Source organism: Impatiens glandulifera, chromosome 3 (genome assembly GCF_907164915.1).
Source record: "Impatiens glandulifera chromosome 3, dImpGla2.1, whole genome shotgun sequence".
Lineage (NCBI taxonomy): Eukaryota > Viridiplantae > Streptophyta > Magnoliopsida > Ericales > Balsaminaceae > Impatiens > Impatiens glandulifera.
Genome location: NC_061864.1, coordinates 33066215 through 33092533, shown reverse-complemented (window position 1 = coordinate 33092533; position 26319 = coordinate 33066215). Strand labels below are relative to the sequence as shown.

Here is a 26319-nt window from a genome sequence, read left to right as displayed (position 1 = left end):
AAGGCGAGTCAAGTAGAAGAAGTGACGGTGTGTCAACCGAAACTAGATCCAGACGAGCCCCAAGCAATGATGATAATCCTAGGCCAACCAAAAGAGGTGGAGGTCGAAGCGGTGATGATCGTGGAGGCAGAAGCAGTGGTGGTGTCCGTGGTAGGCTATCTAGATCTGATCAAAGAAGTCGTGCAAGTGGCGGTGATCGTGGTGGTAGATCAAGTGGAAGCGGTCATGGTGGTCATAGTTTTCCTCCGTATATGAATATGCTACCCGGTCAAGTCATGAGCCCAACCGATCCTCGAGTTAAAAGGGAAGAACAATAATTTATTTTCTTCTACTCTGTTTAAGTCTTTCAAGCAATGTTTCTTTGATTGTTTTCTGAATATTGGTTTTTGGAAGTTTGATGTAAGTGAACAAGGATTTGGTTTATTTATATGCATATCTTGTTATATATATGCAGGTTCTCAATTTCTTCATCAAAAAGAGGGAAATTGTTGGGTCAAATTATTTTGACTAAATGTTGAAATAATTTAACCATTGAAATTTTGATGATTAAATGACTTATGCGTTTTGATGTAGGTGTATCGAAATCATATTTTATTAGACTTGGTTCTAATAAGGATCATTAGACCGATTTTGGCATTATATGCATAGAATTAGACGTGCAGTCTAACTCAACGAAGTTAGACGTGCAGTCTAATGAAGGCATAGAATTAGACGTGCAGTCTAACTCAGCGGAGTTAGACGTGCAGTCTAATGAATGCATATAATTAGACGTGCAATCTAACTCAACGGAGTTAGACGTGTAGTATAATAAATGCATAGAATTAGACGTGCAGTCTAACTCAACGGAGTTAGACGTGCAGTCTAATGAATTCCCGGAATTAGATGTGCAATCTAACTCAGCGGAGTTAGACGTGTAGTCTAATATTTTTTCAATTAGACGGATAGTCTAATGTGTATGGAATTAGACGGATAGTTTAATATATTTGCGGAATTAGACGTGCAGTCTAACTCAGTGAAGTTAGACGTGCAGTCTAATGTATTCGGAATTAGACATGCAGTCTAACTCAGTGGAGTTAGACGTGCAGTCTAATATGTGCGGAATTAGACGTGCAATCTAACTTAGTGGAGTTAGACGTGCAGTCTAATAGATTGTGAAAGTTATACGTAAGTCTAACTCCTTTAGACAAGTCTGAGGTAGAACCGGAATTAGACGTGCAGTCTAATGGTTAGTAAATGATTAGACGAGTAGTCTAATGTATTATGAAAGTTAGACGTAAGTCTAACTCCTTCAGACAAGTCTGAGGTAGAACCGGAATTAGACGTGCAGTCTAACTCAGTGGAGTTAGACGTGGAGTCTAATGGTTATTGGATAATTAGACGTGTAGTCTAATTAAGTGAAAGTTAGACATAAGTCTAACTCCTTCAGACAAGTCTGAAGTGATTGTAATTAGACGTTAGTCTAATTCTATTAGACCAGGCGGTCTAATAGACTCTGTTATTAGACGGGGATGTTTAAATTTCATTAGACTGATTTTCACAATCCGTCTAACTAAAATACGTCTAATGCTCAGCTTAAGCAGTACGATTGAAGCTAGCACCCGCCTACCCACGTGCTATAACTGTACCCTACTCCTGCTCTACTTTCTAGTGAAGATCAGTACAACAGCTATATTCAACCAACCAACGAATGCCACGTAAGAGAATTTTCCTCATATTACTTGTTTTGCAGGTACATCCCTGATGGAATATTCGGCGCACTACTAGTTATTGTACGACCACGATCCTTGTGCTCAGAACCTGCTGTGTACAATGGAGGCTTTCCAATGGAAGTGTTCCACGTATCATTCTAAAAGATTCGACTGTTAGCTCCTGTTCTGTATTTAACAAATCTCAAGGACAACGGACAATAAGGCTTACGAACTGCCGATCTACAATCTTGCTTGCTTGCTATTTTCAGAGAGAGAAATCAAGCCTTTGAATATTCATACTGCGAAGCTGCTTTTTGATTATACTGTGTGTGAATCAAGAGAGAGCTAGAATCAAAAACACCTTTAGCTGAGTGATATGCTTCATCTTGTAATTGAACACAGTGTGTTCTGTTCAATAGTGAGCTAAGTGTGTGTAATCTGTATTTGATTCGAATCATATTATAGTGAATCCTTCCGGTGGTTGGAAAAAGGAGTGACATAGGAGAGTTTCTCCAAACATCCATAAACAAACGGCTGTGTCATTTCATTTTTGTCATCTTTTCATATTTCTTCTCGAGCTTCAAACCCAAGTAAATAATTCCGCCTTGAATCTGTTTCAAGTGTTTATAAGTGTTTGCATAGAATAGAAAGTGAATTAAATCCCTAACAGGATTTCTTTCAAACCGTTTTTCATAAGCCTTCATCCATAGCCAGACCCCCGTCTCTATCGATAAAGCCGATCCAATCAATATGTGTGTAATACGTATATACAAAACAATCGATGAACTACATGAACAAAAATCAAGAAAATATGTACATTTTCTAACATTAGAATAATTACCTCATAGTTATAACTTTCATTTGTGCCATTGATTCAATATATGTAACTATTTGCTTCTCCAAATCCTGATTCTCAAATGATAGATTCACTTTTAGCCTCAAACAAAAATAAATAAGCAAACAAAAAAGACCAGCACTTAAAAACCTTTTTACTATTATCACAGCAGTAGAAGATCGATTCCGGAAGAGAAATAGCTTCAGAGGCGATCGAGCGGAGAGAATCCGGTAGGCGAACGAGTAGAGAAGAGTAACCTTAGAGTAGAACGACCAGAGTTGGGCTTGATAAATTATATTTTAAAAATAACTGCTCAGAGTGAATGGGTTTTCATGATGTCATTTAGGTTTTTACACGAATGCGTTAGTGGTTTTACATGAACATTAAAATGTTTAATATAATTAAATATTGCTAAAATAAAGGAACCTCGAATAAGCGAATCACGCTTCACTCGTTACCGCTCGAGTAAGTGAAGCAAGCTTCGCTCAAGAAATTTTTAATATTATTCAATATTGCTAAAATAAAGGAACCATGAATAAGCGAAGCACGCTTCACTCGTTACCGCTCGATTAAGTGAAGCAAGCTTCGCTAAAAAATGTTTAATATAATTCAATATTGCTAAAATAACGGAACCTCGAATAAGCGAAGCACACTTCACTCGTTACTGCTCGATTAAGTGAAGCAAGCTTCGCTCAAGAAATGTTTAATATAATTCAATATTCCTAAAATAAAGGAACCTGAATAAGCGAAGTACGCTTCACTCGTTACCTCTCGATTAAGTGAAACAAACTTCACTAGCTTGCGCTTGTTTTAAAGTGTGAATAAAAAGTAATTGAAATATATAATAAATGAATTATTGCGGATTCACCATTGATTAGATGGTAGCAGTTGGAATTTCAGACCGTATACAGACTGTCACTGTCCTACGAATTGAAATAAATGACAGGTGAATTGATATGACAAAAATTTTGACGCTTCATATATATTATGTAAAGAAAGTTTCATTAGCTAGCGTTTGTTCCCTGTTAGGTTTTACATGTAGCCTAGAATTGGATTTCATTAACCCTTTAATGTTTTTACATGAATGCCTTAGTGGTTTTACATGAACGTTTTCATGAATAAAAATTAAATTATATATATAATTATTTCATTAATGCAGATTGACCTTTGATGGGATGGTAGCAGTTGGAAAATAGATGAGTCATAAGGACTGCAGACTCGTCCTACGATTTGATATTCCATCATGAAAGTGACTAGTGAAGCCATCTTGACTCGTTAAAAATATATTTTCTATAAAGGAGGGGCTCATTAGATCTCCTTTCCCAATAAATGAAAATTTTGAGCATGAGCATTGTCAATGTGTTGTTTAAGATATTTTGTTTGGATCTACTCTTTAGGAGATTCTTTGTGGTGGAAAACATCTTCTATGAAGATGAAGAGTGTCCAGTTGTTGTGGAAAATATCTTCAGTTACTACGAATTATTCATACCTGAAGTTGAAACTAATGATCAAATGAAGATGATACATGTCTACCATTGGTGGGAAGAGACAATTGTAGGAGATTCCCTAGGGTGGAAAACATCTGAAAGAAGAGATATCTCAACAGGTGGTATGATGTCGTGCGAATCTCCCTCCGCTGTGGTTGCTTTAATGCAGATGCAAATTAATATTGTTATAATGGATATTATGTAGAACTTTTTACCAAACGTTGTAATACAGATGAATATTGTTATAATGTAGAGTTGTTTATCAAATGTTGTAATGCAGATGAATATTGTTATAATGTAGAATTGTTTATCAAACGTTGAAATGGAATGGAATGTAGTTCATCGAATTTGATAATAATACTAATAATAATTATAATGATTTTACAATAATATAAGAAGGATTGTGTGTTGATTTGAAATTATTAATCTGTGTTTTACGTGAATACGTTATATCGAATCCTCATATAAAAAAATTAATCGTTATACATATTTTAATTCATATATAATTATGTCAATTATAAAATAATGAATAAAAATGAATTGAAATATATAATAAATAGATGGATGGTAGCAGTTGGAAAAGAGATAAGGCCGTATACAGACTCAGACCGCCCTACGAATTGAAATACATGACAGTTGAAGTGACAAGACAAATTTTGGCGCTTCATATACATATTTAAGCAAGCTTCATTCTCATCAACATGAACGTTTTAATGAATAAAAATTAATTTAAATATATAATAATTTCATTAATTAGGATTGACCGTTGATGGGATGATATAAAGTTGAAGAGTCATACGGACTGATGACTCATCCTCCGAAGTGAAAATAATAATGATAACAAGTGAAGAAAGATTCGTTCGCTATAAGCATTTAAACTCTAATTAACAAGCGAATCAAGCTTATTTCTCTAGCGCTTATTCCCTATAATAAACTAACTAACAAGCGAAGCAAGCTTCATTCGCTATAATCATTATAAACTGTAACTAACAAGTGAAGAAAGCTTCGTTCTCTATAAGCATTGTACTTACATGAACCCTTTATTGTTTTTACATGAATGCATTAGGAGTTTTACATGAACCCTTTATTATTTTTACATGAATGAATTAGGGGTTTTACATGAACGTTTTATGAATAAAAATCAATTTAAATAAACTCTAATTAACAAGTTGAAAGAATCGGTGACACCAATAGAGACGGGGGTCTAGCTATTGATGACAACTTCGTACAAAAACAGTTTGATAGAAATCCTGTTAGGAATTTAAATCACTTTCTATTCTTCACAAACCCTTGCATACTCTTGAACGATTAAAGTGCGGAAACATTTGCTCAGGTTTGAAGCTAAGAACTAAAGAAGGAGAAGATGACAGAATGTAAATGACAAAAAGAGTTGTTTATAGATGTTCAGAGAAAAACTCTCCTACGTCCCTTCTTCCAACCACCGGAAGGATTCACTATACTTTCTTAGAATCAAATACAGTTGCACGACTAGCTCACTGCTGAACAGAACAGACTCTATTCAACTTACAATATATTGAAGAATATCACTCAGCTAGACAATACTTTGATTCTAACTCTCTCTTAATGTACACACAGTAAAAGCAAGAAAGCAATTCATAAGATTCAGTAGTTCGTTCGTGTATCAACTTGTATGTTAGCGTGTGTTTTTCAATATTCGACACTTCTTCCGTTGTCCTTGAGGATATTTAAATAGAGAGTAGGTACCAACGATCAAATCTTTTATAATGACACGTGGGGAATACCCATTAGAGAGCCTCCATAGTACACAGGTACAACAGACTCTGAGCACCATGATCGTGGCCGTACCAATCTGGTAATGCGCCGAATATTCTTCTAGTATTTTTCTACAAGAAACAAGTAGTGGGAAGAATATTTGCTTACGTGGCATTAATTCATTGTGAGTAACTAGCTGTCGTACTGATCTGCACGGAACAGTGGAGTAGGAGTAGCGTATAGCTAGTTGATCGTGGGTAGACGGGTGATAGATTCAAGCAACTACTCAAGCATGACATTAGACGTGTTTCAATTAGAGTGACAAGTCTAATAAAATTAGACGCCCCTATCTAATAGCAGGATCCATTAGACCACCTGGTCTAATGGAGTTAGACGATACGTCTAACTAGGAATCCCTTCAGACTAATCTGAAGAAGTTAGACTGCCGTCTAATTTTCATCTGTTAGAATGCATGTCTAACTATGAATCCTTTTAGACTAATCTAAAGGAGTTAGACTGCACATCTAAATTTTATCTATTAGACTACACGTCTAACTACGTTTGTTAGACTGCACGTATAACTACATATCTGTTAGACTGCATGTCTAACTACGTATCTGTTAGACTACACGTCTAACTAAGTCTGTTAGACTGCACGTCTAACTACGTCTGTTAGACTGCACGTCTAACTACGTATTTGTTAGACTGCACGTCAAACTCCGTATCTGTTAGACTGCACGTCTAACTACGTCTGTTAGACTACATGTCTAACTACGTATTTATTAGACTGCACGTCTAACTACGTATCTGTTAGACTACACGTCTAACTACGTATACGTTAGATTGCACATCTAACTACGTCTATTAGACTGCACGTCTAACTACGTATCCGTTAGACTACACGTCTAACTACGTCTGTTAGACTACACGTCTAACTACGTATCTGTTAGATTGTACGTCTAACTACGTCTGTTAGACTGCACGTCTAACTCAATGCGTTTAGTAGCCCGTAAGTCTAATGAACCTCATTCAGACTTAGTCTAATTTAGCACATTTTTTATACACCTGCACCAAAAATATTTAGACGACTTAGTTTAAGTTTTATACAAACTCATCATCAAAATTTCATTAGTCAAAGTGATTTGACCCTTAGTCAAAATAATTTGACCCAACAATTTTCCCCTTTTTGATGATGATGTTAAAACTTTGCATAATTAAAATATTAGAATATTCAATAATGCAGTAGATGGAACTAAACTGTTCATATTTCATAGCAGATCATGGCATAAATGGAATAAATTGAAATATCAGGAATATTTTTCAAAAAGAAAATGCAGAAACATATTTCAAGAACATCAACACCCAAAAACTTATTTCAAGAACATGAACACCCAAAAACATCAAAAGATTCTTCCTTCCCCTTAAGTCTAAGGCTAATGTTTTTCCTTTCCTTTCCCCCTTTTTAACATCATTTGGGGAGGGAATCTATGGCAGATTCTAGAGCTAAGGTTAATGTTGATTTATAGGTTTCCCTGTTTCATTTCTTAGACCTAAGCCTACCCACCCAAAGAACATAATCGAGAACCCTTGCACCGTTCAGGATTTTAGAAGGATTGTCATGAAACCCATGACCAGGTTCAGTAAGGAGACAACAAATGAATGCGCAAAGGGGAGCATCGTAACCGAAGATCTTTTTTCGAGAAGATATCATTCTAACCAAATTGTTGAAGAGGAATTTCGACCAGTTGATGGCTACACCTCTTGTGATTGCCACCATTATTTCAAAGACTTTCGTACAGTAGATGTAGGAAGAGTCCTTCGCAAGAATGGATTTGGAGATGATGTCGTTGAGTAGGGCATACTCAACCTTCAGACAGTTGCTCTTCCTGTGAGACTCAACAGGAAGAATTTGCCCTTCAAAGACTTGATCTGAAAAGTCAAGCGTCATTTCAGACATAATTTCATTTGAGGAAGAAGGAAACTCATGGATTCCTTCGGTTGGAAGTCTGAAGAACATGCCAAATGTTTCTTCAGAGAAGCAAATATTTTTACCAAGTACATTCGCACGAATGTACTGATTATGATAAAAGCCAGCAGTTTCAAAGAATTTACGAACTGCTTGTTCGTGATAGATGTATTGAGGACGAAGAAACTTCTTCAGCCCAGAAGCTTTCAAGGATTCAAACATTAGAACCATTTCAGGAATCATTAGAGTTGAGACAGACTTGAAGTCTACTTGCAGGGATTTCGGAGAGATGGAGGTCATTTTAGCAAGATGAACACAAGATCTTGGCGATTCGAATTCTAGAGAGAGAATCAAGGATTCAAGAGTACTCAACTATTTGAGTGACACCATTCATTAAATACAAGAGAGCTAGTGTGTAACATTTAATATTTAATGATTATACTAACCGTCAAAAATTTTAGAAACCTATTCCCAAGGGACACAACTATCAATTAATATTAATCATGAAAATGCACTATTAATATTAGACGTATAGAAGAAAGTTATCAAAATTTTAGTCACTCTTTAAATATTGAGAGACACATGTCTTCAATCTATTTGAGAAGTGTCTGGTTTATTTTTGTTGGGAAAAGTACATAGACCAATACAGTGATAGAGGACAACTGTCCCGATAGCTAGAAGATGAAAAGTCTAATTGTACAAGTAGTTAGACGTTTAAACTGCTTTCCACATTCTTCACTTCTAATTAGGAAATTCGTCTATTAGACGTTAACGTCTATTCAAGCTTGTCTTATAGATGTCTAACGTCTATTAGACATAGACGTCTAATTACGCATGAACAACACGTACTAGACGTGTGTCTAGTTAGACATGAGCTTTCAATTGCTCTTGTCATATAAACATCTAACGTCTATTAGACGCATATGTCTAATCGCGCAGGTTAATTAACCAAGACATGAGTTCCCAAAAGAAGATAAAAACTACTTGAGCAGACATACGTCTAATTAGTTATGTTTCTTAAACTTCTAGTCCCTTGGACTTATTGAGACCCCTGTCTTCTTGTCTGACAAGTTATATTTGAACAATATGTTCCCCCTCAGTTTATGCACATAATAAAATCAATCAAGATCAACAAGTCCTAATATATTTCTAAAGTGAGAAAACTTAGCCTCAAGTACAGGCTTCGTGAAGATGTCTGCAGTTTGTTGATCTGTTAGGATATATTCAAGAGAAATTTGCTTCTGATTGACATGCTCTCGGATGAAGTGATGTCTGATTTCGATGTGCTTTGTCCGAGAGTGCAGAACTGGATTATAGGTGATTGCGATAGCACTAGTGTTGTCGCAGAAAATTAGAGATTCTTCAGCCTCAATCTCATAATCCCTAATCTTTGTTGAACCCATAGGAGCTGAGAGCAACAACTACCAGCAGCAAGGTACTCTGTTTCAGCTGTTGACGTAGCAACTGACATCTTCTTGCTGAACCATGATATAAGACGATGTCCAAGGAACTGACAAGTTCCACTCGTGCTCTTTCTATCAATTTTGTACTCTACATAATCTGCATCTGAAAAACTAGTTAAATTGAAACTGGAATCCTTCGGATATCACAGTCCCACATTTTGAGTTTCCTTCAAATATTTCAGAATGCGTTTAGCAGCATTAAAGTGAGAAAGTTTAGGATTAGCCTGGAATCTTCCACAGACACCAACAACAAATTGGATGTCTGGCCTACTTGCAGTAACATAGAGAAATGACCCGATAAGACCTCTATAGGCAGTGGCATCTACACTTTGACCACCATCATCTTTGTCCAGCTTACTGGAGGAGCTCATAGGAGTAGCTGTCGCAGAGCAGTTATCCATTCCAAACTTCTTCGGTAACACTTTGGTATACTTGGCCTGATTGATGAAGGTTCCTTTCTCCAGCTGACGAACTTGAAGACCGAGGAAGAACATTAATTCTCCCATCATGCTCATTTCAAATCTGTTCTGCATCAGCTTGGCAAATTTCTCACATAATTTGGGTTAGTTGATCCGAATATAATATCATCAACATATATTTGAACAAGAAAAATGTGAGAGTCTTTAGTGAATCTAAACAGTGTTTTATCAACAGTTCCAATAACAAAATCACGATCAAACAGAAATTCAGTCAAAGTGTCATACCAAGCTCTAAGAACTTGTTTCAAACCATATAAAGCTTTGTCAAGTTTAAAAACATGATTTGGCAAAGTATGATCTACAAAACCAGGAGGTTGCTCAACATAGACATCTTCATTTAATTTACCATTTAAAAATGCACTTTTCACATCCATTTGAAAAACTTTAAAATTCTTAAATTATGCATAAGACATGAAGATTCTAATCGCCTCAAGTCTTGCTACAGGTTCAAAAGACTCATCAAAGTCGATGCCTTCTTCCTGTCTGTATCCTTGAGCAACTAAACGGACTTTGTTTCTAATAACTAGGCCATCTTCACTAAGCTTGTTTCTAAAGACCCATCTTGTTCCGATGACTGACTGATTTGTCGGTCTAGGAGTTAGATGCCACACTTTATTTCTCACAAATTGATTTAAATTCTCCTACATAGCATTGATCCAATCTGAATCAACCACTGCTTCACCAATTTTCTTAGGTTCAATATGAGAAATAAATGCAGAATTGGTCATTTCATCCATCAATTGACGTCTTGTCCTACGAGGAGAGTTAGGATTTCCAAAGATCAATTCTGGTGGATGATTCTTGTTCCATCTAAAGTTGGGTCCTGAAGGATTGGTCATCTGACCATGTGACTCCGCGACGTCCAAACTCTCAACAGTTTGTTGAATAGGAGTTTGTACGTCTGGTTGGATTTCAACCGGAGTTTGTACGTCTGGTTGAATAGGAGTTTGTTGAATAGGAGGTCAATGGGATCGATGGAGTTACTCTCAACAGACTCATCAAAGACGATATGAAGGGATTCCTCAACAATTTGAGTTTTGTTGTTATATACTCTGTAAGCCTTGCTTATTGAGGAATATCCCAACATGAATCCAGAATCTGCTTTAGCATCAAAAGCCGTCAAGTAAACTTTTCCATTGTTATGAATAAATATTTACACCTGAATACTTTAAAGTATGAAACTGTGAGAATTCTTCCGTAATACAGTTCATAGAGAGTTTTATCAAAACGTTTGTTAATTATTGACCGATTTTGTGTGTAGCAAGCTGTGTTAATTGCTTTTACCCAGAACCTCTGAGCAACGTCTGATTCAGCTAGCATAGATCTCGCTGCCTCCTTCAGAGTCCTCACTCTTCTCTCGGCAATGCCATTCTGCTGTGGAGTTCTGGCACTAGACAACTCGTGCCTAATCCCAAACTCCTTGAGATAAGAGGAAAGGTATCTGTTTGTGAACTCAGTTCCCTGATAACCTCTAATGCACGCAATATTTAAAGATTTCTGATTATGAATTCTTGTAAAGATTCTAATCAAATTTTCAGCAGTTTTATCCTTTGATTATAAAAATGCTACCCATGTAAATCGTGAGAAATCATCAATAACAATTATGGTGAATCTCATTTCTCCTATGCTCTTTACAGGAATTGGACCAAATAGGTCAATGTGTAATTGTTCTAAACAGCGGTTGGATTGAGATTTCCCTTTACTTTTGAACGATGATCTACCCTGTTTGCCTAATTGGCAAGCAAAACACACCTTGTCCTTAGAAAACTGTAATTTAGGTAAACCAAATACTAAATTGTTTGAGGAAATATTGTTAATGGTTTTAAAATTTAGATGGTTTAACATTTTATGTCATAACCTTTTCTGATCATTCTTGGCAATCATACACATAAGATCGGATGCTTTATTTTGCTAGTTCATTTTATATGTGTCTTCTACTCTACTTCCAGTTAATAATGTATTACCATGTTGATCCTTAACAAGACATGCATGAGTTTGAAAATCAACTGACAGACCATTATCACATAATTGACTAATACTAATCAAGTTTTAACACAGATTTTCAACAAGTAGCACGTTATTAATGGTTAGATTATCATGGATAATCTTACCCTTACCCATGGTCTTACCCTTCTTGTCACCAAAAGTGATCTTAGGTCCAGAACAATCTGCTATATTAGTGAAAAGTCGTCTATTTCCTATCATATGTCTGGAACAGCCACTATCAAGATACCAGACATATTCCTCCAGGCCATCACTCACATGTACCTACACAAAATAATATTTACAATCGTTTGGTACCCACATTCAATTGGGTCCTCGGTCAATCAGTCCCTTAGGAATCCATATTTGAGTTATTCTAATGAATTTATCATTTTGTGTTGTGATTAATGCGTATGTTTTTGACATAACAGACGTCTTCCTGCTAGTCTTTGATCCCTTAGTCTTTGAAGATGATTTTCTTTTAGAAATCCTTGACTTCTTGCCAAGTTTTAGATTGCCACACTTGTTGGCTGCTTCTAACTTATTTTTCAGTCAGCTAATAGTCGGCGGAACATAAGTTATTTCATTTTTCAAAGATACCTCTTCATAAATTGGATCAGATTCACTTTCATTTAAGCTCTCTTTGACAAAAATTATTGGCTTAAGCTTGTCAGTCGCTGAGTTTAGCTTTTTGCTGGACTGGTTTGGGTCATCGCTATCAAATCCTAAATCGGATATAGATCCAGCAGGTTTTAATAGACTAATCTGATATTTGACAGCTTCTCCAGACCTTATACACTCACTAACAATATAGTTTAGCCTTTTGTTTTTAGAAAAAAGAGTTTAGATTTGTTCTTTGAGGATCTCATTCTCGGATGAGATCTTAACTACTTTTTTTCAAAAACGTTTGTTTCAGAAATTTTGTGTGAAGAAGAAATATTGGCCTCATATTTTACTTTCATTTCATAAAAAGAATCTGATAACTTCTTGTACTCAATGACCATTTCATTGAGTGCATTAGTTAACTCTTTGTTGGTAAATTATGGTGGGGAAGAATCAGTTACCTTGGATTGATCATTTGTCATCAAGCATGTGACGGTTTCAACATCCTTTTTAATAGAAGAATCCTCTGAGTCGCTATCTGCCCATTTGGATATGTTTTCAGCACACATAAAAACTTTCTGATCTTTTTGGTTCTTCTTGGTTTGAACGTTTTGACCATAGATCAAAATTTGCTTCTCCCAGATCTCTTTAGTAGAGGAGCAGGACTTGATCTCGTAGAATATGTTCATGTTGATCGATTGATACAGGATATTTTTGGCCACATTGTCCAGGTTGTTGGTCATCTTATCTTCAGTTGTCCACTCACATCTTGGCTTCAAAATTTTTATGGGACCATCAGTAATGACACTCCACATATCACAATTAAGAGCAGCCAAGTGAGCTTCCATTCTCATCATCCAATAGTCGCAGTTATCTCCGAAAGGAGAGGGATCTCGTTGACGATAGACATGATTCTGGTTCTTGATGCTTGAGAATAGAAAACAAAGTTCTTATACCAATTGAAAGGATCGGTGGCACCAATAGAGACGGGGGTCTAGCTATTGATGACAACTTCGTACAAAAACAGTTTGATAGAAATCCTGTTAGGGATTTAAATCACTTTCTATTCTTCACAAACCCTTGCAAACTCTTGAACGATTAAAGATGCACCTGCACAGAAACAATTAGACGACTTAGCTTCTTTCATATTTAAACATCATCAAAACTCAGTTGTTTAATAATTCATAATTTCTAAGTTAATTAACTCTTCACTTAGTTCTTCCCAACAATTTCTTCTAAGTTAATTAACTCTTTACTTAATTTTTCCCAATGTTAGTCTTCTTTATTTGGCCGCATTACAGCAATATGGATCAAATAATCCACTATCACCAATGAAAGCCTGAACTTAAAGCTAAGAAAGGAGTGGATTTTTCTTTTGGTGCCACTACCCAGTAAAGATGTATCCCCTGATGCATAACATACGAATGAGAGTCCGAGCGGATCCCTAACCCCCTTCCGAAGAAAAACTAACCGATGAAAACCTTATATGGGGCGTCCGTGTTGATAAACATCCTAATGCTGAGATTGGGATATCATGTTCCGTCAAACTTGTTCATTTAGGGAAACTTAAACTTCATGGAAAGCGAATCTATCTAATTATTTTATCAAAAGAACTCATTAGCTTATCAGTTATAACTACTTAATGGAGTCGGTCTTGAAAAAATGTTTGGTTGGTTGTCTGACAATGAGATTGTAAAGTGACAATTCAATTATGGTATGTGATTCTCCAAGTAGGGTAGTTAGAAAATTTTATTTGAATTTACTTTGGTCCATAACTGTAGCGCCTCGATTCCTCTATGCTCTCTAATTTTAATTATTATAAAGATTTAAGAGTCTTTTTATTCTTGGATTTATTTTTAAAAATATTTAAAAATATTTTAAATAAACAGGTAATTAACTTTTTAGATTATAGTTTCGCCACTTAATTTTTCAATATTAGGAAAAATATTTTGCGTAATTAAACGCTTTTTTGAGATTTTATTTAGATTCGGGGTTTGGTTACACTCGAGAAAGGGCTCTCGTGATTACTCCTCCCTGTCCGTCAAAATGACGGCCTCTACTTTTAATTTTTGGTCATTTTAATATTTTTTATTGTTTTACACTTTTAATTTTGTAGATGATTTAAATAATAATTATTGAAGACATTAAAATTAAAATTTTGAATCATACATGTAGGTAGGATTAATAGATTTTTGTATCGGAAAAAATAACTTTGTTAGTTTTTAGATAATAATTTTAATTATTAAATTTTAAGATTATTTTCTTTTAAGTATAAAATCTTTATTTTATTCAACATTACCAGACCAGTATTTATTTTTTCCATGATCTATAATTGACTAGTGAATTTGTGAGTTGTCGCCGTCAATTAAATTACAATCAAAATAGTCAACCGTTGGAGAATATTTCAGCAGAATTTATTCCACATATAGGTAGGGAATTTGAGACAGAAGATGATGCCTATTAATTCTATTTAATATACGCTAAATTAATTGAATTTGGTATAAGGCGCAGTACAAAATACGACGATAAATCAGGTTTATTACTAGAAAGGGTATTTTGTTGTAGTGCACAGGGTGAAAGGGGAAAAGGAAAACGAGATGTTTATGTCAAACACAATCGTTTGAAACAAAGTTTGATTGTGATGCAAAATTGAGGATAAAAGAGCAGACAATGAAAAGTTTAAAGTGGTCAATTTTCTGTGTGAGCATTTTCATCCTCTTGCAAGTCCCAAGAAATTTTACCTCTATAGATGCCATAGGAATATTTCTATCTCTGCAAACTTACAAATTGAGATGGCATCTGATGTGAGAATCGCTCTTAAGGAATCACATGCTCTTATGGCGAAACAACTCGGTGGCAGGAACAATTTAGGTTTTCTTCTTGATGATTAAAAAAATTACTTGTGATTGAAAAGAACCATAAAATATAATTTTAGGGAAATAGGGGTGTATTAGAGTATTTGCAGAAAAAGAAATATGATGATCCCAGTTTATATAATGCTTTTCAAGGACAAGTTAATAACAAATAATTTTTGGTCTGATGCCAAAATGCGATCCGATTTTTCATACTCCGGAGACGTTAATTTCGACACAACCTACATAAAGAATAAGGAAGGTCGTCGAATTGCACTTTTTGTAGGCATCACAAACAATCTATTATTTTTGGTGCAACTCTGTTATACGATGAAACTGTTATGACTTTTGAATGGTTTTTTGACACTTTCACCACAGCTATGCGCGGTAAAAAAACGAAAACCATTCTTACAAATCAAGACGCGGTCATGGCTAAGGCCTTAGCATCTAAATGGCCTGAAACAAATTATCGTCTCTGTATATGGACATTTTTTAAAATACAGTCATACATGTAAGCTCCGTGTTTCATCAGTTTAGAGGGTTTTCAAAGGACTTTTCTTCATGTATATATGATTTTGATGAAGAGGGAGAGTTTCTTGAAGCCTGGAATCAAATGTTGACAAAGTTTGCGCTTGAAGACAACGATTGGTTAAAGCGCATGTTTTGCATTAGGCGAAAGTGGGCTTTATCATATGGATGACATATGTTTTGTGCTGATATGGCTATAACACAAAGAAGTGAGAGCATGAATAGTCTGTTAAAAATGTATGTCTCCTACAAACAAAAGTTCTTGGAATTTTTCAAACACTTCAACAGACTCATCGAGAACGTAAATATGATGAGTTAAAAGCTGATTTGAAAACAATTACTAGTGTGTCGTGTTTGTCCTACCCCATTGAGATCCTAAAGGATGAAAGTATGATTTACACTCCTGCGGTATTTAAATGTTTTGAACAAGAATGATTTATGTCTCGTTAAAATGTTTGACGATGTTGATACACACAAAATATAAAATAACTCTCCACAAGAGAAGATACCCTCATATAGTTACAGTTCATAAAAATGGTGATAATATTGAGTATAGTTATCGTAAATTTGATTTTAGTGGGATTTTGTGTGCTCATATTCAGAAGATATTCACGATGAGAAACATGATGAAGATTTCTCCTGCCATGATATTAACGAGGTGGACTAGAACGGAAAAAGAAGAATATTTTGGAGTAACCGATTCAGTGTTGGACAATAATAATTTTGATCCGAGTGAGCTTCAAAATATCAGATACAGAGATTTAAGTTTCTTGTCTATGCATTTATTTACAAAGGAAACATAAAGAGACGACACGTATAGGCATTTGAAAGAAATTATGCTAAGCCAATTATGTTTGTGGATAATAAGTTACAACAGGATATAAAGACTCGAACACCGGATTAGCTTCTGGTGAGGGTACCTCTATTCGAGTCAAAAGAATTAAATCTAAGAAGAAAGAAGAGTCTGGTAAGAGAATGAAAGGTGACTTAGATTAGAATTCAAATAAAAGAAAATCAAGAAGAAAAATAAGTCAATCAACAATAAATCTAGTATGTCATTGCTCAACTACATTAATAATTATGTTATTCATTGAAAGTTATTATTTACTAACAACTTTTAAATTGTTTTACCATTTCAGTCTTCAAATGCAATGCCAACAACTGCTGAATTATCAACTCCACAACCACAACCATGGGACGAAAGCTTGAGCATGGACACTGATACTCCATTCACCGTTCTTTTTTCATCTCAACTCTCAACTTTCAGTTTCATATAAAAACTGAAATATATATATATATATATATGCATGTAAATTTGATGTAAAACCATTAATACAGTAGAATGTATGCATGTAATTGATGTAAAACTATGACCATAGTAATGAAAACCTATTTATGCCTTCATATAAACTGACTAGATAATTAAATAAGGTAAAAGAACCGTTAAACAGTGAAACTCTCTTCACTACGGTTTTACAACGCAAATAGATTGAAAGAAACGATAACCACTGAAGCTTCTTTCTCTTCACTACGTTTTTACAGTTCTGAGCATAGGGAAAGAAGCGCTAACTAGTGAAGCTCTCTTCACTACATTTTTCAGCTATAATGCAGTGAAAGAAGCGCTAGCCAGTGAAGCTTCCTTCTCTTCACTACATTTTTTCAGCTCTAATAGGTTGAAAGAAGCGTTACCTGTAGTGATGCTTACTTCACAAAATTTATTTAGAACCATGAATACAGTAATGTAAAACTATATACACAGTAATATAAATTCTTGAAAACTCATTTATAATTCTTAATAAGTGGTAGTTTTACATTATTATAAAAGGAGATATAAATATGAAATACGATTTATAATGTCAATTTGTGAACTACATATATTATAAATTTTAAATTTCACAATCTCTATACATGTTCACGCAGGACTCCATCACCTTGTGCCATAAATTGTTTAGATTGGACTCGAGGATAGCCACAATATAACTAATCCTCAATGACTTTATTTGTAGACCATTTTTTTATGTTGAAGCCACATATCCATCCCTTGGTGTGACCCATATATGTCTCCATGTGCCTCATGCAGTAAACCCCGCAATCAATGAAATTCTTGGTATCATGTCATGAGAATTTTAAACATTGTCTTTCCAAATTGGAGACCTTAGAAGCAAGATGGGGGTCTATGTCGTTCAGAAATAGGTGAAATAAGGACTCTTGGTATAAAATGAACAACATGATGTTATGTAAAATAACAAAAAATTATTCTCAAATGAAAAAAAAGAAGATTTGTGTATTACCAAATTTATGACCTTCTGATATCTTTTCTCAAAGGATGAGTTTTCCAAATCCATGTTGTCAATTATTTGAATTTTCTTTTCTAAAAGTTATAGCAAACCAAGAAAAAATGCCCGTCTTGAATTGCTGGAAAAAAAATCTTCCAAAAAGTACAAGATTGAATAGAGGTGTACATGTTATTACATATTGTCTGTTTCGAAAAAAGTGATCGTTCACAATGACATATTTATTTACAAGGTATGCATTCATGATGTCTACTTTCGAAATTTTTCATTTCCAAACTAAGTCACGATTCGAATTTGTTTTTCGAAATCATCCCATCTTTAGCATAAGACTATTTATAGTAAAGTCTGTATTAGAACACTAATAACAAAATTGATAAACAATAGTGTTAGTACAGCTTACAGTAGTCACGTTTGTGAAGTAATTCCTTTTTTATTTCTTTCGGCGGTAGGAGAAATGATGTTATTGTTGGCTTCGGTGGTGGGAGGAATAATGTTGTTGTCGGCTTCGGTGGTGGGAGGATGTTATTGTTCTCTTGGTTGGTAATGTTTAGTCTTGTCTAAGCTCTTTGTTAAGCCTTCCCTAAGGACTGAATGAGAGTTTACGGTCGTGGAAAAATGCTCAAAAGTGGATTGTACAAGTTCAATTGTGTTGATGTTGTGCATCTTATTCAGATATTTAGTGTCTTGAGTCAATGCCATGTACTTCTTAAAATAAAAAATATAAAAAAAAATAAAAATTCAACTAGTTGAAAAATAATTGAATTCTCAAATATTTGAGATAAAAATTATAAAACAATTTGAAAGTAATATATAAGGAAAAAACTCACTTAGACGTATGTACTTGTACAACTAGCTCACTTAGACGTATGTACTAATAAAAAATCATTTAAACTTACATATTATCAAAAATTGGCTCATTTAGCCTCTTTTAGTAAACCATAGTTAAATTTATTTTTTAATTTATATATTTATTAATTAAATATTAATATATTTTCTCTCTCCTTCTTTTTCATGAATGAACTATCTATCATTAATTATTTTAACTTTAAATTTGTTCTTCTTTTTTATATTTTTTTTCTTATATTAACTTTGATTATTAATTATTTTAAAATTGTTTGGTCTCAATGATTAGATATAACAATAACTTATCCTTTCAACAATAAAAATTCTTCAACACAAAAATAAATTAATTAATAATCAAGAATTTGATAATAATAATAACAATTCATTTATCAAACAACAAAATAGTAATAATCAAATATTAGACAAAACAATGTCATTACTACTACTATATAAGTCATGAATTAAAAATTAAATAAAAAAATTATTAATTTCATTTTTGTTCATAATAAACTAAATAAGAAAAAAATCCTTCAAAAAAATATTACAGTAAAACATTTTAGAATTTAAGAATTGTGAAAAATAAAAACTGATAAAAAAAGATGAAAGATGAAATAAAAAAGAGAAACTAATATATAAATAATAAAAAATTTGGAATTAAATAAATTTAACTTATGTAATTAATGAAAAAAAGAAAAGAAAAAAGATATTATTATTTAATTAAAAAATATATAAATTAAAAAATAAAAATTAACCATGGTTTAATAAAATAGGCTAAATGAACTAATTTTTTTAGTACATAGGTTTAAATGCTCTTTTATTAATATATACGTCTAAATGAGCTAGATACTCTTTTATTAGTATATTCATTTAAATGAGCTAATTGTACAAGTACATACCGTCTAAGTAGGTTTTTTTTTCCTAATATATATATTTATGCAAACAAAAATTCATTTCATTATAAACTAAAATTAATTATATTTATTAAAAATAATAATAATAAAATTATTTCTAACTTTATCTAAAAATTTATCAAAATATTAATTTGTTCATCCATTTTTTTTAAATTTATTTTAAATATTTAATTTTATCTTTTATACTAAATAACAATAAAATAATTCTCATTTTTTAGTTTAATCATTTCAAAAATGAATTAGGATAATTTAATGAAAAAACATGAATTTTAAAATAATTTGTTGTGTTTCTTAATTTTGAAATATATGCAGCCTTTTCCAATTCCTGTGGATGGAGTTTCACACGTGATTTTGATATAATGTGATTAATAGGGTGAAAATAAACTCCGCATTAAATTTCATGGCTCGTCAATGGGATTAATACGTCTTCACGATTCTCTATTAGGGTGTGTTGGAGGATGGGAATTGAAATTGGAATTTACGTTGAAATTCTAATTCCAATTTTATGAGAATTGGCATTGAATTACAATTCAATACCTATGTTTGAAAACATTATAGAATTGTAATTCAATTCCAATTGCTATGTTTGGGAAAATGATAGAATTGTAATTCAATTCTAATTTCTATGTTTGTAAAATAAAATATCGCTTCAAAATGTTAACTTCTTAAATATGTTTTCACGTTTTTAGCACGTTTAATACGTTTTTGACATTTTAACACATTTAACACGTTTTTGAAATATTTAACACGTTTTTGACATGTTTAATACGTTTCACACTTAAAACACATTTTCACAGGTTTAACATATTTTTCACGTTTTTGGTATGTTTAACACGTTTTTGATATTTTTAATACGTTTAACATGTTTTTGACACGTTTTGACAAGTTTAACACGTTTTTCACGTTTTTGGCACGTTTTTAACATGTTTAACTTGTTTTTCACACTTTTAACATGTTTTTCACGTTTTTTTCACGTTAAATACGTTTTTGGTATGTTTAACACGTTTTACTCATTTTTGACATGTTTAACACGTTTTTCACGTTTAACACGTTTTTCACATTTTTGGCACATTTAACACGTTTTTGATATTTTTAATACATTTAACATGTTTTTCACACGTTTTGATAAGATTAACACGTTTTTCACGTTTTTGGCATGTTTAACACGTTTTTGACATGCTTAACACGTTTAACATGTTTTTCACACGTTTAACACGTTTTTGGCACGTTTTACACATTTTTGGCATGTTTAACATGTTTAACACGTTTTTGGTACGTTTCACACATTTTGACAAGTTTAACATATTTTTGGCACATTTAACACTTTTTTGGTACGTTTCACACATTTTGACAAAGTAAACACATTTTGGCATGTTTTTCACGTTTTTGGCATGTTTAACACATTTTAAACATGTCACAAGTGTGTTAAACGGGCCAAAATATATTAAACATGTCAAAATGTGGTAAATGTGCCAAAATTTATCAAATGTGTTAAACGTTCCAAAAATGTGTTAAACATAACAAAATATGTTAAACGTGCCAAGTACGTGAAAACGTGTTAAACATGTCAAAAATGTGTTTAACGTGCCAAAAACATGATAAACGTGTTTAATGTGTTAAAAACGTGCAGGGCCGGCCTTGAGAATTTGGGACCCTAAGCAAATTTAAATTTTTGGGCCCCTAAAATAGTAAAAAATTAATTTTAATAATAGAAAATAAAATATAAATAATTAATATATTATAACACGGACACTAAAAAAGATTAAAAAAAAGTTATTTTTATAATATATATTTAATATTAAAAGATAAAAAAGAGGAAAAATAGGAAAAAATAATATTAATAATATAATATTATTAAATATTAAAAAATTGGGGCCCTATAAAAGTGGGGGGGCCCTATGCAACTGCATTGATTGCCTTACCCCAGGGTCGGCCCTGAAAACGTGTGAAACGTGTCAAAAACGTAAAAATGTGTTAAACGTATCAAAAATGTGTTAAACATGCCAAATAAATGAAAACTTGTTAAACGTGCCAAAATGTGAAAAACATGTTAAACATGTCAAAACGTGTTAAATGTGTTAAAAATGTGTCAAACGTATCAAAAACGTAAAAAAACATGTGAAACGTGTCAACAACGTGTTAAACGTGTTTAATGTGTTAATACCGTTTTAAACGTGTTAAAAATATGAAAATGTGTCAAAAACGTGTTAAACGAGCCAAATATGTGAAAAACTTGTTAAACGTGTCAAAACGTGAAAACGTGTTAAATGTGTCAAAAATGTGGTAAACGTGATAAACGTATCAAAAACGTGTTAAATGTGTCAAAAACATGATAAACGTGTTTAATGTGTTAAAAACGTGTTAAATGTGTCAAAAACGTGAAAACGTGTTAAACGTGTCAAAAATGTGTTAAAAACGTGTTAAATGTGCTAAATATGTGAAAAACTTGTTAAACGTGTCAAAACGTGCAAAATGTGAAAAATGTGTTAAACGTGTCAAAAACGTGTTAAACATGTTAAAAACGTGAAAATCGTGTTTAACGTGTCAAAACAAGTTAAACATGTCAAGGACGTGAAAAACGTGTTAAATGTGCCAAAAACGTGTTAAACGTGCCAAAAACACGTTTAACGTGACAAAAACGCGTTAAACGTGTCAAAAACATGTAGATGTGTGAAAATGTATTAAACGTATTTAATGTGTGAAAAACGTGTTAAACATGTCAAAAACGTGAAAAACGTGTTAATTTTGAATTACAATTCTGACCTAAAAAGATTGGAATTGAGAACTCTCAAATTACACTATATTAAATTTCATTAGAATTCTAATTCTAATTCCAATTCCTAAGTGTCTAACAAACATAAGAATTGGAATTGGACCCTCCAATTTCAATTCTAATGCCAATTATCAATTACAGATAAATATATATTTTTTAGAAAAATTAGGGTTTATTCATCTCTTTTCCCACCTGAATGTTTTATGAAATTAAAAGAAAAACGACAATTATTGCAAGGGTTACAATTCCAAACCCTCTGTTCTTCTTTGTTCATTCACATTCTTTTGAAATTTGAGTCCATTGCAAAGAGTCTATGCAATTGGTTGTAGTTCCAAATTATTTAAAGTCACTATATTGATCCATTTTAGGAGGATGCTTACATTGTATTTACACCTTAAGTTCTCCGTGCCCTATTTGTAATTATATATGTACAATTTTTATTATTGAAAAAAACTAATTTGCATACTTTTTTTAGAAAATACTTTGTAACTTACTAAAAGTTTTTAGCTAAGATATGATGTGTTCTTATTCACCTTGATAGGATAATTTTTTCTTTGGATTGTGGAGTGGTGAATATTCAACCTGTCTCTGGACAATCTATTTTGGCTAATGGATGGATGGATTGGATGAATCATGAAATATAAACTATCTTTTGACTTCTGGTTATGGGGTGTCTTTTAATTTCTTCCCCAATTATATATTTGTTTGTGTGTGTTATGACTAAGAATAATACTTCATAACGTAAGTGATGATGTGTTCTTATTTTCCTTAGTAGGATGTATATTTTCTTGGATTCTCGAGTGGAGACATGCCTGTTGCATTTCCAGTCAGTTTTGGTTATTGTGATATTTAAATGCATTCATTTTTTAATTCATCTTTTATGTTAAGTTCATCGTTATACTGTAAGATATAAATTACTCCTTGTGTTGTTAGGATGGCAGATGCCAATCTCCTTCAATTGATCTAATAATCGGCTATGAAGTTATCCGGTTTTAGTCGCCTTGATCTTCAATTGATCTAGTAATTGGCTATGAAGTTATCCGGTTTTAGTTTCCCTGATTTTCAAATAGTCATTGAGCTCATTTTTTGTGTTAATTCCCCATAAAACAGTGTATCACGTCAAATATAATTTTTCACTTGTAATTTTTGGATCGATGAATGATGCGACCTCCATGAGTGAATCTAACAATCTTTCAACCAACTTATCCGGTATGGTTACAATCTTCAAATAGATTCCTTAAAATTTCACCTTTTATGTTATTTCATCAATAATTTTATTGTAAAATATAATTTGCTCTTCTTATGTTTTTCATGATCTCTTAAAAGTTAGATATTCTCTCTTATATTTTGTACTTTGCTATTAAGCTGGTTACCGTCATTTTGTTTTCAATTAGTGTTGTTCTTAGGTAATTTGAGGGATGATACTCTCTTTGCTTTGGTCTAATTTCACCTCTTTATCAGGGGAAATTTGATGAATTGGCCCTAATAAGATGTCTAATTTCAAAAAAGGCTCATGGTTGATAAAGTTGGCAAAAAGGGCCTTTTTGCCCTGTGAAAAGTCTGTAATACCCTTCGCGCGCCTGTTTTACCACTCAATTACGAGAAATGTATTTCTCGCATTTGGTATTTCTCGCATTTGGTATTTCTTGCATTTGGTGCTCAATTATGAGAAATGTATTTCTCGCATTTGGTATTTCTTGCATTTGATGCTCAATTACGAGAAATGTATTTCTCGCATTTGGTATTTCTCGCATTTGGTAGTTCTCGCCTTTGGTATTTCTCACCTTTGGTATTTCTCATATTTGGTAAATATTCTCCGGCCACGAACCTTAAATTTAGGGTTCTCACATAAATACTCTAAAACCCTAATTTCACATTGTCCTTGTATTCTGAAGCTGCCAAAATGTCGAAGCGAGGTTAGTGTTTTCATCTTCTATACAATTCTCTGTTAACTACATGTTTGATATTTGATAGTAATTCAATGTTGAAAAACAACGTGTTTCAGGTCGCGGAGGATCGGCGGGAAACAAGTTCCGCATGTCACTGGGTCTTCCTATAGCGGCTACGGTCAACTGTGCCGACAATACCAGCGCGGAGAATCTCTACATCATATCAGTGAAGGGGATTAAGGGTCGTTTGAATCGATTGTTGTCTTCTTGTGTGGGAGATATGGTTATGGCGACAGTGAAGAAAGGGAAACCTAATTTGAGAAAGAAGGTCATGTCTGCTGTCATTGTTAGACAACGCAAGCCCTGGCGCCGAAAGGATGGAGTGTTCATGTATTTTGAAGGTGTATTTTGAAGGTGATTTAGTAGATTCTGATTTTGTTTTGTATTATAACTTGTTACTTGTTTAACCAATTCTTTGTTATTCTTTACTAGAACAGTTAGACTGAAGAACCCACTCTTTTCACGATCTGATTGACACAATCCCTTATTTGATCACAACTAGGGAAAATCAAACAATTTGTAAAGCATGCCCATTTCCACAAGTAAACAACTTAACCAAACAAAGCTCATCATAATCAGATATCTGTTTTGACAATCGAAGTGACATTTAGTTAGCGTACAATTTGACTTTTTGATTGATTGGCATGTCTCACTTCATCATCACAATGCCTTTAACCCCCTTCTTCACTGCAATTCACTTTTGTATGACAAACTCTCAATGTTGAGGATTTAGAAATAGTTTTTCTTTAGTATTGGTTTCAAGGGTATTTGGGTATTGTATATACCCACTAAGATATTAAAGAAAGAGTATTAGGAATAATGAATAGAGTTTATGGTATGATGAATGATGTATTTAGAAACACTATACTCACTTATTTGCGTTCAAAGTCTTACCTACTTCTTGGTCTTATCCATTTTGAACAATCACAACACAATTTTTTATATATGAAATTTGTTGATTGTAATATGTAAATATCTTGGTTGATAAATATGTTGTTACTATGAAAATAATGCTGGTGTGATAGTGAATCCTAAGGGAGAAATGAAAGGTAAAAAATGTCTCAAAATGTGTTAAATTACTATATCATCTTTAGGCCTCATTCATTCACTCACCATTATTTGTTTGATGGTAAAAAAACCAAGTTCCGCCATTACTAGTCCAATTGGGAAGGAATGTGCTGATTTATGGCCTAGAAATGCAAGTGTTGCCAATGCTATTGTCTGATAAAGCCGGGGGACTCTTTTGCTTTTAAAAAACTTGTCAATTTTGTTTTTTTTATTCACAACTGAGATTAGAATCATATACCCTTTCAATTCTTGTGATACGCATAACATATTTATGAATGTTGATGTATGTGAGTGCTTTCAATTTTGGGTCATACCAAACATGCTATTCAAATATGTAAAACATCTAGTCAAGAAAATGGAGAATAAATAAAGTATATGGTTAAAGGGTTTATATCTAATACCAACATATATAATGTCAACAATTCTTACAGGACAAAGCAAAAGCCGCAAGGATTGACATGAAATAAAGAAAAATCTCTATCTTTTATAGAGGATATTTTAGCTATCACTTTAAGAGATTGTGCATGTTTTATGATGAAAAATGCTTATAAATTTGTACTCGTAAAATGAAACCAGACAACGATTTGTCAATTATCATCTGATTTTGGTTTTCATATTCATAAAAGTATTTCAAAACAGGTATTTTTCAGCTTGCGGTCTTAATAACATAATGGGTTTAGCAAAAAAATAATAAACATTTGGATAGAAACTGACTGTAAAACTCCACAAATAAACTGTAATTTTCACTCAACAATTTGACTGTAAAAACTCCATAAATAAACTGTAATTGGCATAGTGTTTGCTTAAAGATGATGCAAAAGAGAGACATAAAGACAATAATAGTTTACAAACTTAAACAGATT

At 33.1% G+C, this 26319-nt stretch overlaps 1 protein-coding gene across 1 annotated transcript; it reads left to right on the top strand.

Moving 5' to 3' along the window:
• Positions 1–24342: 24342 nt before the first annotated feature.
• Positions 24343–25613, top strand: LOC124932858 (60S ribosomal protein L23-like). The gene is made up of 4 exons (XM_047473568.1): positions 24343–24355; positions 24445–24729; positions 25396–25456; positions 25532–25613. The coding sequence occupies exons 1-4, from the start codon at positions 24343–24345 to the stop codon at positions 25611–25613; spliced, it is 441 nt and encodes a 146-aa protein (XP_047329524.1).
• The last annotated feature ends 706 nt before the right edge of the window (positions 25614–26319 follow it).

Bases quoted from the DNA above. Each gene is read 5' to 3' on its own strand.
- LOC124932858 (XM_047473568.1), top strand. The intron at 24,730-25,395 runs GTGTATTTTGAA...GTTACTATGAAA, and splicing joins AGTGTTCATGTATTTTGAAG to ATAATGCTGGTGTGATAGTG. The intron at 25,457-25,531 runs GTGTTAAATTAC...AAAAAAACCAAG, and splicing joins GGTAAAAAATGTCTCAAAAT to TTCCGCCATTACTAGTCCAA.